Source organism: Poromitra crassiceps (genome assembly GCF_964638095.1).
Source record: "Poromitra crassiceps genome assembly, chromosome: 19".
Taxonomy (NCBI): Eukaryota; Metazoa; Chordata; class Actinopteri; order Beryciformes; family Melamphaidae; genus Poromitra; species Poromitra crassiceps.
This window is the reverse complement of record NC_139646.1, coordinates 1,946,535-1,961,534: the sequence shown is the minus strand read 5'-3', so window position 1 is coordinate 1,961,534 and position 15,000 is coordinate 1,946,535. Positions and strand designations below refer to the sequence as shown.

The window sequence follows — 15,000 nt, the reverse complement described above, 5'->3', positions numbered from 1 at the left end:
GGCAGGAATGATCACCTCATCTGTGTGAGGCCTTGATCATTCTTCCCCGATGATCTGGGAAGACAGAAATGCCTGGCTGGCTGGCTGGCTGGCTGGCTGGCTGGCTGGCTATCTATCTATCTATCTATCTATCTATCTATCTATCTATCTATCTATCTATCTATCTATCTATCTATCTATCTATCTATCTATCTATCTGATGAACATAGCCTATAATTATCCAATACAAGAGCACTTGATAAAAGGTATAGGCCTAACAGCTATTTCTGTTTGTTCTCAGTTAGTTGATTAATTGTTTTATTACTTGTCTTTTTGACTATTATTTTCACTGTGTCTTGACTTATCTCATAATCTACATTATCTCTATCTCTCTATCTCATTTTGTACATTTACTGTATTTATTATGTATGTATTTCTTTACTCGACATCATTGCAAATGAGGCTTGTCCTCAATGAATTTTCGAGTTTAAATAAAGATTGAATGAATGAACATTATCTCTAAATAAATAAATAAATACTGGGGCCTGCATAAAGCAGATAATGTATACAGTATAAGCATTATCTGCTATTTCAATGTAAAGATTATCACTCTGCTGCCACATAGTGGCAGCACTGTCTTTCTTGTAAATGAGTCATTGCTGCTTTACCTAAATAAACACAACCAACATGTTTATGTACTTGACCTACATTTTACCCAGAAGGCCCTTCACCTTTCAGTAAAGGAGACTGATGCAATTGGGGCGTGGCGAACAGCGAAAGCCCGCCCAAATACTATCATCTCATTTGTCATTGGTCAAGAACGCAGACAGTCGTTGTTGTGATTGGCCAAGCCCTCTGTCGATCAGTTGTTGGCTGCGCGCGTGGGGGTTGAAGGAGGAAGCCACGTTGACACCTCAAGTGGTGTTTTTCTATCAGTCGGCCGGTGAATAGCGGTAACGTCCTTATATCCAAGCGCCCCGAGTTGGCACATATAGCAGGAGGTAGGTTCACTATCCCCGTATTATATGACGTTATCGTATTTCTCATTTGTTTGCAGCAGTGCAGTGAAACGTAGCTAATAGAGTAACTTAGCTAACGGTCAGCACCCCAGGCTAGGTCAGCACAGCAGCTAGGCAATAACGGCCGTGGCCATTTACGTTAATGCGCTTAGCAATTAGCTAGATAAATTGGACTAGCCCCTTGCAGTACTGTAGTCCGCATATGATTTCATCATCTGCCGGACTGTGATGAAATCATATGCGGACTACACTACAGTCCTGCAAGGGGCTAACGTTGGACAATGTCAAAAATCACTAGCTAGCAAGCATATAGTCACATGTTGCTAATCTTTGTCTTGTTTTGATCAGAAACACCGCTATTTGCTTGTCCATCATTGTGCAGAGCAGCCAAATCATCGGATCTGACTCTTGACAGGATGAGCGTCGGGTTCATTGGAGCGGGCCAGCTGGCTCATGCGCTGGTGAAGGGTTTCACGGCTGCAGGTGCGTCAGATAACTTTAATGTTCAACCTGAACTCGTTTTCCTGTATGCATCAACATTTACCGATGTCAAATAGTAGTTGGCACACTGTCTCCTATACTGGTTTGACTGGTTTGAATCCATCAACTAACGGAAGTGGAGGGAGTCCAAACCCTAACACACAGACACATTGCTTTTCCATTCCTCTTGTGTCTCACTTCCTCTCCTCTCACCTGCCTCTCCAGGTGTGATTGCCACCCAGAGGATTACAGCCAGCTCTCCAGACACAGACCTGCCCACTGTGACAGGGTTGAGGGTGAGAAGAAGACAAGTTTTTGCATGTAAAGTACAACAAAAGTACTAAAAAGTACAGCTTGGTTGCACTCTGGTGTCTGAGAAGATGTGCAGATGTGTGGAAGAGTGCCAGCGTGGGCTTGTCCACAAGGTGGTCCATATAATCCCCCCCCTTAATTTTTCTCTCACTCCTTTACACTCATCTCATACTTTCTCGACCACCCTTTACTCTTCTTGCGACCCTCTCTCCTTCATATTATTCCCTTTCTCCCGCCATCTGTAGAAAATGGGAGTGAACCTGACTACCAGTAACAAGGAGACGGTCAAGAAGAGCGATGTGCTGTTCCTGGCCGTGAAGCCCCACATCATCCCCTTTGTTCTGGATGAGATTGGGCCAGACATCGAGGACCGCCATCTCATCGTGTCCTGTGCTGCAGGAGTGACCATCAGCTCCATAGAGAAGGTCAGCCTCCGTCACTGTCTCTCTCTCTTGCTTCTGTCTCTTGTTCTGTTCGTTGTCTCTCTCGATCTCGTTAGCCCAAGTTAAATTAAGTTGTTTTGGCACGTGTCCAAGAAAACTCTTGATACATCCCGTGTTCTCTCACACATCTCTCCTTCATTCCTATTCAAATCTTTTTCATCTCCTATTCGACTCTATTTGTGCTGTCATCGAACAGAAGCTGCTTCAGTACCGTCAAGCTCCTAAGGTGATGCGGTGCATGACGAATACGCCAGTGGTGGTGAGAGAGGGAGCAACGGTTTACGCAACGGGAACACATGCAGAGGTAAAGGGAGGGATGTCAAGGGACTGAAAAATTCATTCATAGAAAGCATAGGATGTCGGTCTTTCAGGAATTCAGTTTTTCGGCCGCACAACTCCTATTGGTTTCTAATGCTAGATCAAATTTTTTGTTATGTATTTCTTTCTGTTTGTATACAATTCTAATCATATCCCAGATAAAGAAAAGTGATAGCAATATGCCTCAAAGAGTTGTAATGGACCTTCTGATTTGACCAATTCCCGGAGTTTCTTTTAACTTCGCTGTCGACATGTTGTGTTACTTCTGCCAGCTGGAGGATGGCAAGCTGCTGGAGCAGCTGATGGGCAGTGTGGGTTTCTGCACCGAGGTGGAGGAGGACCTGATCGACGCCGTCACCGGTCTGAGCGGCAGTGGACCCGCCTACGTGAGTGACTGACGGTTGCACGTTTCTCAGAAGGTCCAATATGGGAGATGTGACAGAGATGAGCCAGGAATCGGCAGTAGAAGAGTTAAGGTTTTGGCCATGGGATATTTGACAGTGACACAGCAGCAGCAAAGGTTGCACAAGAGAGTATATTGCAACTCTGTCACTGAATGTTAAAAACAAAATGTCTAGAAGATAGGTGTGCATTGTGGAATGATGAGAGAATTAAGAAAAACGACTGTGTCTGCTTCCTGCAGGGCTTTAGACTAATGTTTTTTTTCAATCTTGACCTGAAATGGTGTAAACATTTATGATGGACTCTCTCAGGAGGCAGTGACGTCACTCTGTACTCTGGTTGCCAGTACCTAGTGCCAACTTACAGTGCTCAAAGCTGTAGTGTGTAGTAGGTTGATGGTTAAGTAATAAGTAAGCTAGAAGGGTCAGAAAACGAGGCAACCAGTAATCTGTGTACTTTTAACTGCGTTTCAAACACTCATTTCAGTGCTAAATCTAGGCGTTTATTATACATCTGTTAGTACACACATCTAATCCAATTAGGTATACTAGGGCCATATGAAATCCGTTTTGTTTTCTTCCAAATTGTGTTTTATTTTTTTCCCAATTCAGTTTTTCCCCATTTTAATTGAGGGGTTAGCATTGTTTTTTGTGTGTGCTTTTTAATGACTTGGCTCTCTCAGACAACCTCTTGCACACTCAAAGTGAAAACCAAGCTGTGAGGTGATGGAAGATCCACCCCCTCTCCCAAAACAGAATTATTTCTCTAGGCCTATTTTACAATTATGATCCCATTTAGGTTACTACCATAATAAAAAATTTGATTTTGATAATTAGGCATACTTTTTTTATAAATTTCAGACAAATGATGGAAAATTCTGCAATATTCCATGTTTTACAGTTGATTCAATTTTTATTAACAAATTCCATGGTTCCATCCATTTTTCCCATTTTTTGATGATGGCATTGTTGCCTGTGTGTGTGTGTTAACAGGCGTTCACAGCGCTGGATGCCCTAGCAGATGGAGGAGTGAAGATGGGCCTGCCCAGGAGACTGGCCGTCAGACTTGGAGCTCAGGCGCTATTGGTCTGTGTGTTTTGCTGCACTGGTTGGGTTGTTCTTGATTCACTAGTCTGTGCTTTTGGAAGCAGAAGAGGCAGTATGATTTGAGTTGCAGTAGGATTGCATTCCTTCCTTCCACAGTTTGAGTTAGCTGGTAATTGCAGACATTTATTCAGGAAAAATTATCGAAGTCCAGAAATTTAAATGCCTCCAGGGCATATTGGCTTGCAAAAAAAAAAAAAACTTTAGTTGCTTTCTGCAGGTGTTTAAAATTCTGGTGAAAGGCTGGAAGTCCAATTTGGGGCTTTCAGAGTTGGGGAAATATAGTGGAGTAATAATGTGTTATAAATTACTTAATTTTTCATGTAGCCACAGTTGTAATCACGATTTGGCAAGTTGTTGAAATAGATTGCTGCTTGCTGGAAATAATTTGGGCACTCGGCTGCTTCAGTCAGTTCCTACTGCTGCTCAGTACTTGGAGTGCGAGTCTTCATTTTCATGGGTAATGCAGTGAGTTTTGCCCCTCTAGTCTGGAAGAAAGAAATCTTGTTATTTGTGTTGGAGGCAGTAATTCCCTCAGTCCCAGTCTCTCCTGTGCTTTTCATCTGTGTTTGTGGAAAACCCTCTACAAAGGCACTACAGTTGCATGGTTGGTTATGTTAGCCTGGTGTAAACTAGCATACTTTCTGGAAAATCGGTGCAGAATGTAATGCCTGATAAAGTGTGTCTGATGCTGTCTTCTATAAGCTTTTAAATCTTCATCCACAAATTCCTCAGAATTTACAAAATGGATTAATGCAGAATAGGTCATGTCATCTAAAATAGAATCTTGTGAAACTGTGAACGTTTTACTCTAGCTGTTATAAGCTGCTGCATGATATTACAAATTCCCAGTAGTTTAACTGATAATGAAAGGAAAGATATTGACCTAACTCATAAATAGTCTAAAAATAGAATCGCCTACTACAACCACATCAAGATTGTAACTAATTATAGAGTAATGCGCAAAACTCATTACACTTAACTGTACAAGTTCTATTCAACATTTATCCTACTTTGATAAGAAGTGCATGGTGCAGTTCCAAGAAATCCTTTCCATGTCATGTCAACCTCAGCTTCCTGGTCAGTCAAACCCGGCTAATGTGACTGTCAACATAGCAGATTTTATATTCGGTCTGGAGGAACAATTTCATTTTGTGTATTTGTTTTCTGCCCCGAGGCATCAGTATTCAACCCCCCCCCCCCCCCCCCCCCCATTTTCAGTTTTAATTTTCTTAATTTTCCATTGACTGAATTTACTCTTCTACATTACAATGCATCTATGCACCATTCCCATTATAGTGACTAGAAGATTAACAGGGATGGTTATGGAATTGGAATGGAATAATCAGAATGTTATGAGATGAAAAACACAGAAATTAGTGAGTCATACACCAAATCACAGAAAAGCATTTCTGTTGCTGACAATGGAGAATTGAAGTCCTGTGGATGAAGTAATCTAGCCTGTTAGTCTCATTGGGAGAATTTATAAATTCAATCTTGATACCCCATTTGACAAAACAAAGGCAAGGGAGAGCATGCATAGCTCTGCAGGATCACAGTCAAAAAAAATATCTCTTTCATCTAAATGTCCATAATCCTCCTTTCATTCATTTTAACCAATTGCTCTCTCCCATTTACTCTGCAGGGAGCAGCCAAGATGCTGCTGGACTCAGAGCAGCACCCAGGCCAGCTGAAGGACAACGTGTGCTCACCAGGGGGCGCCACCATCCACGCCCTGCATGTACTCGAGAGCGGCGGCTTCCGCAGCCTGCTGATCAATGCCGTGGAGGCTTCATGTATTAGGACACGGTGAGACCAGACCAACACAAATAAAGGAACTGCACCCCATGCTTCTCACATTTCAATGCATTTCCTTGTCTTAGTACTTGTACTCTGTGCAATGACAATAAAGGTGAATCTAATCTAACATGATCTTGGACAGTTAAAGTTTCCTCTCATGTTAGACAGAGAGCTACACTACTATGCTATAGTCTATAATCTATATTCAACCATCTAAGAAAGTTTCTCTTCTCCTCACAGGGAGCTGCAGTTTCTGGCGGACCAAGAGCGCATCTCTCCAGCAGCCATTAAGAAGACCACGCTGGACAAGGTGCTGCAGCAGCCCGGCGTGAACGTCAGCGGAGGAGCTAACGGCAAATCAGGACTAAGCCTCTTCAACTCGCGCAGCCCCGGGGTCAAGAAGTACTGAGAGTACACAGAGAGGCAGGCACACTCTCGCACGCAAACACGTTCACATTACAGAACTGAGTGTATAAACCACATGTATACGCGCTTGGATATACATACCTGTTACATGGCTGTTCAGCTGTACAATTTGAAAAGTGTAGTATATCGACTGTGGGTCTGAAACTGCATCCAAATGCCTCGATGCCAAATTACTCATTTATACAGAAGTGAAAAGCAGACGGCGGATCTGGGAGGGTCGCCACCACGACACACACTCAAGCACAGGTGTATTCTGAGTGCAACGCACAGACACAGACTTATCGCCTGATGTTGTGATGCGGGATTGCTGGCTACATATATACACACATTGAGACGCACACTGAATAGCAAAAGTGCATTTACAATCTGTTGTCTGTCTGCTTGGTGTCCAGACTATCTAGGGTTGTTAAATGGTAATGACCCAGTGGGCCATCACTGGATGCTGAGATGCAGCAGGCAGCAGATGGCAGCTGTGATACTATCATGGTATTAAAACGTACGTCTTAATTTCCTGTATTTCTTTTTTTTAACAATGAAGCCTTATCCAACTAGCATCCTTTGCGTTGTTGTGTTGTTGCAGTTAGCTCTCATGGTAAATTATTTTATTTGTGTGGCCAACAGTGCTACACTGTTTAAGACTGAATAGATTGAACAACACATTTGGATTCCTTTTTATTGGTTTAGTTTTTTTTTTGGCTTTGATTTTATATATAGATAATATGGTCTCTATGGATGCCTGTCGTCTTTTCTGCAATGTTGTGCTTTGACGTGACCCAAGAAATATTTCTCAGGTGTCGGTATCATTGCAGTCTTTGTGTTGCACCTCTGATGTCAGCGTTTTTCCTCAGGTCCTTCTCTTCACTTTGTGTTGGTCTCAGTCTGGTTGTCAGTCTGGAGAACATTGTGGATCCAAAAGCCCAAATCAAAAGCATTATCATGAACTTACTGATGTTTCTTTGACAATGAAGACGCTGGAAACTATTTATCTTAAATGGGGGAATGTGATGCTACCTGAAAGTGCCAATATAAAGCTATTCATATTCAATATGAAACACTTGTTGAAGAATGAATTCATATAGCTGGTGATGTAAAAAATCACATCAGCTGGTTCTGTCCGTCCTAATTATGTATGTTGTATTGAGTTCCTATAGAGACACTGCATGTAATAGGCCACGCCCATCACGGGGGAAGAGCTCCGTTCATTTCCACACACCAGCGTCATTTTCCTTGAATTAAACATAGCTAAAAGCTGTTGTGTGGTGGGGCTGCACAGAAAACAAATGTAAAAAATCGCCAGTTAAAGTTTTCTTGTACTCCTGAGCAAAACAAGGAAGCCATTGAGAATTGGCGAGAAGAAAAATGTGGATCTAGCTGTCAAGAAGTAAGTTGGAGTGTTCATCTTCCGTATATACGATCTTTTGGTGCAACACGCAACCATGCACGTGACATAGGAGAACGCCAGGATTGGACAGGAGTTTGTGTTTTCCCCCGTCTTGGGCGTGGTTTCTGAATGATGACGCGTTACGCAGTGTCTCTATATTATACAGTATTTTTAAGCCCATATTGTTACATGTTTATGTACTGTTCTGTTTGGCAGATCTACTACTGAGTTGCTCTGCTAGTCGAAACAAAGTCAATATTAAAGGTGCAGATTGCCGAATCAAATAATTTTGTTCCAAAGGAGATGGTTTGTCCCTTAGTGGATCGAATGAGATACTGGTTTGACTGTAATGTATTGGGTCTGATTGTTTGCTGTTATTTCAGCACTCTAGCTTTTAGCCCTGAATGTTTGCCAAGTTTCTGCAGCATCACTGTTCCTATATGAGGCTTGTATCTCCTGTATAGAGCTGTCATTAACGGTTTCCCTATAGGAGAGTAAAGCAGACATTTCCACCTTCAATTAATGAAGAGTTCAAATGCACCCTGGCCTGCAGATGGCGCCCTAAAATCAAATGACCCTTTTCCACATGCCTAATATCAGATTACCCTCTCTAGGTACCTATCAAGTGAGAGCGGTTGAGAGTGACTTAAAGCTGACCCAGGATTTACATTTAGATGCAGCTCCGCTGCCTGGTCAATGGTAAATGGCATTAGCCAAGTCCACTGGTCCTCACTGAGCTGGACAGGGTGTAGTGTTTCACCCACTCCTCTTCTCCCAGTCTCATTCTATTCATCTGGTCTGTCAGCTGCTGCCTCTGTCTCATGGCACCAGTTTCTTCCCCTTCAAAGATCTCCTCTCCTGTCTCAAAGATGGACCATGTCTATATGTAAAATGAGGTAAATGTGTTATTCCTCCTCACTGGCCTGGAGGTGGGCTGTGATTGGTCAGTTGAAGAGTCCAATTTTAGAAGCTTTCTGTCAGCAGGACATATGACCAGAGAGAGTGGGGTCATGGTTTTCTCTCTGGATCCAGCCCTCTGTTCCAGTTCTCCACTCCTTTCTTTCAGCAGTGTGCACAAGTTCATTGGTGCAAGTGCAAAATCTAGATATCAATGGGGTTTTGAATGATTGTGTGATGACCGGGGGCAGAAGTGCACTTACTTACATTTGTGCGCGTTATGAAATTGCGCGGTAATTACAGTCGTTAACAGGAAACTGCTTGTTAAAATCGAAGGCTGTGGAGTATTTATTAGATATTTAGGCCACTGCCTTCATTCCAGGCTGCTGTTACATTTTGGATTAACCGAGACCCATAGGCTACTTTGTGGCAGAAGGAGATAGGTCTATAGGTCTATTGGAGCAACACACAGGTGCATAATGGCATGGTAGGGGGAAAAATTACAGAAGAGAAGTGACAGTTTGTGAAGAGCAATGTCCTCATTATAATTGAACAATTTCTAGCTGTTGTGGGATTAGTTTATTTTCGTTAAACTAAATACAACCGCGTGTCCCATGATTAAATTGCAGCTGGCGTGCTCTCAGTACGCGCGGACTGTTTATTTGTGCGTGCGATGGTTTTCTCCCCGCTGCTGAAGTGTTTTGGTAATCCCCCTTTTATTCCGAAAGGTTATTCTCCGCTCGCTCCTGCCGCTGTCCGTTAAGATTAGCCATTCCTGGAGAGACTTCCATTTGCCTCTCATTATTACACTTCCGTTACCTGAGCGCCTGCCTCTCTTCCACACCAAGGTGACGGGGATGGCCGCTGTGTCACTCACCCTGACACAGGCCACCGGTCTAAGGTGGCAGTTCAATGGCAGATAATCCTGAGTGGAGTGTGTGTGTGTGTGTGTGTGTGTGTGAGTGTAGTGAGAGAGAGAGAGATTGTGTGTGTTTTTCTCCAGCCCAGCATGGGATTTATATCCACAGGTAGGCCAGATGCTACCTGTCATCTCCATTCAATCAGTGTAATCACTGACCTTTGCAGTAACATGGTTGTTTGCATACCGTATCAAGGCCAGAAACCAAGATGATTGAATAGATCTATCTCTCTCTCTCTCTCTCTCTCTCTCTCTCTCTCTCTCTCCCTCTCCCCCCCCCCCCCCCTCCATCACCACCACCACCACCAAACAGTTCACCTAATCCTCTAAAATTGAAAACTTAAGAGAGACTAGCCTGGAAATGCAATGTGTGTTTGTGTGCAATCTTCCGTGCTCCTCTGTGCTTTCATGGCTCTGCCACACAGAGCTGTGTGTGTGTGTGTGTGTGTGTGTGTGTGTGTGTGTGTGTGTGTGTGTGTGTGTGTGTGTGTGTGTGTGTGTGTGTGTGTGTGTGTGTGTGTGTGTGTGTGTGTGTGTGTGTGTGTGTGTGTGTGTGTGTGTGATCTCAGTGCTGATACCGTATCTGCCATGTGCAGCCATCTGCATGGTGAAACGACCACAGAAGAAAGAGGAACATTGACAGTTACCACACAGTCGGTGAGTCTGCAATACGGGCTTCCGTTTTGTGCCAGCTTGTATTGTCCAGGTCCGGAGGTGTTCCTGGGTCCTGCTGCCCTCCAGGCTCCTCTGTGGAGACACACACACACTTCCTCTCCTGATGCACCTGGCCTCACACACCACCTCCTCTGTGGAGACACACACTTCCTCTCCTGATGCACCTGGCCTCACACACCACCTCACTCCTATCTGATATGAGGCAGGATAAGGCTGACTCCTATTGGAGATCTCTATTGGCTGCACATCACCTATGGAAATTTGCTCTCTGCCAAGTTCCAACTATAGATTTTTTTCCTACTACTACATAGAACCAGGGTTTATTTAAAAAAAAATATCACGTTTTTTCAGAAACCTCCCCCACCACCCCTTAATTGTACTTTGCCATTTCCCCTTGCTGTCCCAGTCGTTGCTACATCCCCTCTGCCGATCTGGGGAGAGTTGTAGACTAGTACATGCTTCCTCCGATACATGTGTTGTGCAGTCACAACAGAAGTTCCCTTCTGCCCCGAACAAGCAGGATGTAGTTCCCCTCCCGCCCAAACTGGCCCCCCGACCGACCAGAGGAGGCGCTAGTGCAGCAACCAGGACACATACCCTTAATCCGGCTTCCCACCCTCAGACACGGCCAATTGTGCCTGTTTTGAATGTCCGAACAAGCTTGAAGTAACAAGGGCTCGAAACTGTGACCCTCGTGTTGGTAGGCAGGGATAACCGTTTTCTTACCTTTATTTAGTATTGTAACACATTGATTTAGCAGCCTGTCTGTAGCCTTTGTCAGTTGTTTATAGATAGATCCGTGTTCGGGAAAGTTGCTTTTTAATCAAAGTAGGCTAATTAGTTACTTTTATTAGTTTACTTTTACAACAGCCTAATTCGGAACTTTGGAGACTTGGAGTCTATTAGGTCACTGATTTGCATTTAGCTATTTCAAAAAGCATTATGTTTTCGGGTTGTCCATCTGTCCGTCCCATTCTTGTTAACCCGATATCTCAGGAACGCCTTCAAGGAATTTCTTCAAATTTGGCACAAACGTCCAAATGGACTCAAGTATGAACTGATTTGATTTTGGTGATCAAAGTTCACGGTCACTGTGACCTCACATCTGTCTCGTTGACGCAATATCTCAGGAACACCTTGAGGGAATTTCTTCAAATTTGTCACAAATGTCCACTTGGACTCAAGTTCAGGATGAACTGATTCCAATTTGGTGGTCAAAGGTGAAAGGTCAAGGTCACTGTGACCTCGTTTTTGGCCATAACAAACCAAGTGTTCACTACATGTATTTTATGAGTCTGGACAGACATGGATGTAAACTGCAACTTCAAGTTGGCTCACACTAACAACTCAAGTTGCCAACTTGAGTTGTTGGTGGAGGCACACAACCGTGAGGTGGTTACAGTGAGGTGGTTACAGTGAGGTGGTTACAGTGAGGTGGTTACAGTACTGTATGTCTAGTTGTACTTTTTATGCCTCCGCCCAGCGACAGCCATGGCCAGAGGCATTATGTTTTCGGGTTGTCTGTCAGTGCGTACGTCCGATTCTCGTTGATGCGGTATCTAAGGAACGCCTTGATGGAATTTCTTCAAATTTGGCTCAAACGTCCACTTGGACTCAAGGATGAACTGATTCGGTTGTCCGGGTAGTGTAGTGGTAGATTCCCTGCTAACCAACGCGACCGCCGCAGGTTCGTGTCCTTGTGTTACCTCCGGCTTGGTTGGGCGTCCATACAGGCATGATTGGCTGGTGTCTGCGGGAGGGAATCCGGATTGAGGGTATTTGTCCTGGTCGCTGCACTAGCGCCTCCTCTGGTCGGTCCACCTGGCTTGTTCCCGAGGGAAGGGAACTGGTGGCAATAGCGTGATCCTCCCATGTGCTACGTCCTACCGGTGAAGCACCCGCTATCAGGTGAAAAGAAGCGGCTGGCTACTGCGCATGTCTCGGAGGAAGCATGGTGCTAGTCTCGGCTCTCCCCAGAAAATGGGGAAAAATCAAATAAATAATAATTAAAAAAAGGATAGACTGATGTGATTTTGGTGGTCAAAGGTCAAAGTTCAGACCTCACGGCTGCCATTTTCATGTTCGTTAACGCGATATCTCAGGAATGCCCTGATTGAATTTGTTCAAATTTGGCTCAAACATCCACTTGGACTCAAGAATGAACTTATTAGATTTTGGTGGTCAAAGGTCAAAGTTCAAGGTCACTGTGACCGCACGACGGCCTGTTTCACGCTCATTAACATGATCTCTCAGGTAACGCCTTGAGGGAATTTCTTAAAATTTCTTAAAATTTGATGGACAAAGGTCAAAGTTCAAGGTCACTGTGGTCGCATGTCCATCCATTCCATCAAGGAATGGGGCAGGGCTATGTAAAAGGGGCCATAGCTAGGGATAGGGATAGGGGCATACAACCGGTACAATGCTGTATTTTTAGTTTCCTATTTACACTAACAATAGCCTAATGAAACAATATGAAAGAAAATGACAAGTAGGCTAATGACATTCAAAAGTGACTGATTACAGATTAGACTAACGGTTCACAAGCAGGCATGGTTGGCATTGGAGAACTGCTAAACTTTTTTTTCTCCTTCTGATTTCCCCCCCATTTTCTCCCCAATTGTACTTGGCCAATTCCCCCTGCTGCCCCGGTCGCTGCCCCACCCCCTCTGCCGATCTGGGGAGAGCCATAGACACACACATGCTTCCTCCGATACATGTGCAGTTGCCAGCCACTTCTTTTCACCTGACGGCGGGGAGCTTCACTGGCAGGACGTAGCGGCACGGGGGAGGATCGCACTATTCCCACCTGTCCCGAACAGGCACCCCGACCAACCAGTGGAGGCACTAGTGCAGCAACCAGGACACATTGCCTCATTCTGGCTTCCCACCCGCATACACAGCCAATCGAGGCTGTATGGAGGACACCCGGAGGTAACACGGGGCGTGAACCTGCAACCCTCGTGTTGGTAGGCAAGGAATCTACCACTACACTACCCGGATGCCCTAGAGAACTGCTAAACTAATCAATCCAATAAATTACCTATTTCCACAAAAAGTAATCTGAGTACCATAGGTCTAAAAGCATTACAAAGCACAAAGTAACACGTTACTACTACCAGCTGGTAGCCTGAAGATAGGCCTATATTTAACTTCCTAAAATGATAAAATTCCTATTAATGACTGGCAATTTGACACAGGCCTAGGTCTACACCAAGTCGGACAAATAGGGAAATTAGGCAACATTTGCACATTTTCTTTTAGTGTGATTAGGATGACAGAGTAGGCTATGTTCCGTTTCTCTGAATCATATGGAAATAGGACATCATAGTCAACTTTAAAGGCTTTTGTTCCATCTCTCTCAACACTGTTTTAACCACTCAGTGCCTCAAATGTCAGTTCTAAGTTCAGAAACGCGCTCAGACAGACAGGGGGAGGAGGGCGGGGGCGTCACACTTTCCACGGTGACTGTTAACGCGCAGTGAACAATCAATCACAGTGTAGTAGCGTCTCATGTATGTCCCTTTAAATGCGAGTTGCGTAGATCCTTCATGAATGAAACCATGTGATCCAAACATCATTTGACGTCTGGCGCCTCCGACCATAGACTAAAACAAGCGAGGCAGGAGTGGATCGACCTGCCTGGGGATCTGCGAGAAGGCGTGGAGCGGAAAAATATCTTTCTCACAGCAGCTGTCGGGGCTCAACACCGGGGTCGGCCATTCCACGGTAAAAACCTTCGGGAGGTGCGGTGGACGAAGTGGTGCCGTTTGACTTCTGGTGAGTCAACTTAGTCGAAATCAAAACTATAAAAATGTGCCCGGTGGAAGAAGTGCTGAATATAGAGATGTTGTTTTTGCTGAGTGTGCACGCCGCTGCCACGCCGTTCTCGCCAGCCGAGTGTGGCTGTGCTGTGCGCGCTCATCTCGCCGCGCCGCTCGTACGGTGCGGTGCGCTGGTCAGCGGCGCGGCGCGGCAGCAGCAGTAGGCTACACACACCCGCGGGACAAGCGGCGAGATCGCGACATCTATTCGCACACAAGCAACTCCCTGCGTTTAAAGGGCTGTGCGGTGAAGTCTCCTAGTGCTGAATCATCACGATCCCCCGGTCTTCAGCTGGGCAGCAGCCGGGTACAAGCTCACCCGAGAGAGCGGTCCTCACTGCCGCGCCGACCGACCAACCAACCAACCGGGGGGTTTCATAAGAACATAGACAAAGGGCATTGCGTAGTAGGCTACCCTAGCTACTGTTGTCAAGCTTTAAACCAACGCCATGTGTCGGAATTACCGGGAGCCCGAGCCCGTGTAGACTTCCAGACAGCATGTAGGCTTGATCAGCCCTTTATCGGCTGTTGTTGCTATGGCAGGCGGGGATTCCCTCGTTTCAATGCTACAGCAGCAGCAGCTTGGGGGCTGTTGTGTTGTGGGAAAGCAGAGAGGCAAGTTACAGCCGGAGAGCGAATAGAAATGTGATCATAAACACAGGTGTGTCCGAGGTGCTGAAAGACAGCGAAGACCAGCAAACACTAGGCTGAGGCTAGCATAGACAGACCACGATACCGTTCACATTCACTCCGTCTGTTGATTCTTTGACAGGTAAGATAACCATAGCTGTTGAAGCGCATCGATATTATTATTATTCATCTTTATTTATTATTATTTATTATTTATTATTATTATTATTATTATTATTATTATTATTATTATTATTATATATTTTTACAGACGAGATGGCCTCTCCAAACTCGCCTAAATCTATATGAAGATTTATTTAACCCGGCAGCGACTGTTGCCTGGCTGTTGCAGAGGGCAGTGGTGGTGACTGCTTGGTTCGACTCATTTCATGACA

General features: G+C 44.8%; 2 protein-coding genes across 2 annotated transcripts in view; both read left to right on the top strand.

Moving 5' to 3' along the window:
* The first annotated feature begins 857 nt into the window (after positions 1-857).
* Positions 858-6,788, top strand: pycr1b (pyrroline-5-carboxylate reductase 1b). The gene is made up of 9 exons (XM_083655381.1): positions 858-980; positions 1,347-1,481; positions 1,704-1,774; positions 2,036-2,215; positions 2,430-2,537; positions 2,824-2,937; positions 3,946-4,038; positions 5,702-5,865; positions 6,097-6,788. The coding sequence occupies exons 2-9, from the start codon at positions 1,415-1,417 to the stop codon at positions 6,263-6,265; spliced, it is 966 nt and encodes a 321-aa protein (XP_083511507.1). The 5' UTR covers positions 858-980; positions 1,347-1,414; the 3' UTR covers positions 6,266-6,788.
* A 7,015-nt stretch (positions 6,789-13,803) lies between these two features.
* Positions 13,804-15,000, top strand: part of mafgb (v-maf avian musculoaponeurotic fibrosarcoma oncogene homolog Gb) — a gene marked incomplete at its 3' end in the record, with an annotated part of 28,296 nt that continues 27,099 nt past the window's right edge. The window contains exon 1 of the mRNA XM_083655382.1: positions 13,804-13,931. The remainder of the gene's footprint in view (positions 13,932-15,000) is intronic.

Coding starts and splice junctions, on each gene's coding strand:
- pycr1b (XM_083655381.1), top strand. CDS start 1,415: ATGAGCGTCGGGTTCATTGGAGCGGGCCAGCTGGCTCATGCGCTGGTG. Junction 2,538..2,823: donor CAACGGGAACACATGCAGAG/GTAAAGGGAGGG, acceptor TACTTCTGCCAG/CTGGAGGATGGCAAGCTGCT. Junction 2,938..3,945: donor GCGGCAGTGGACCCGCCTAC/GTGAGTGACTGA, acceptor GTGTGTTAACAG/GCGTTCACAGCGCTGGATGC.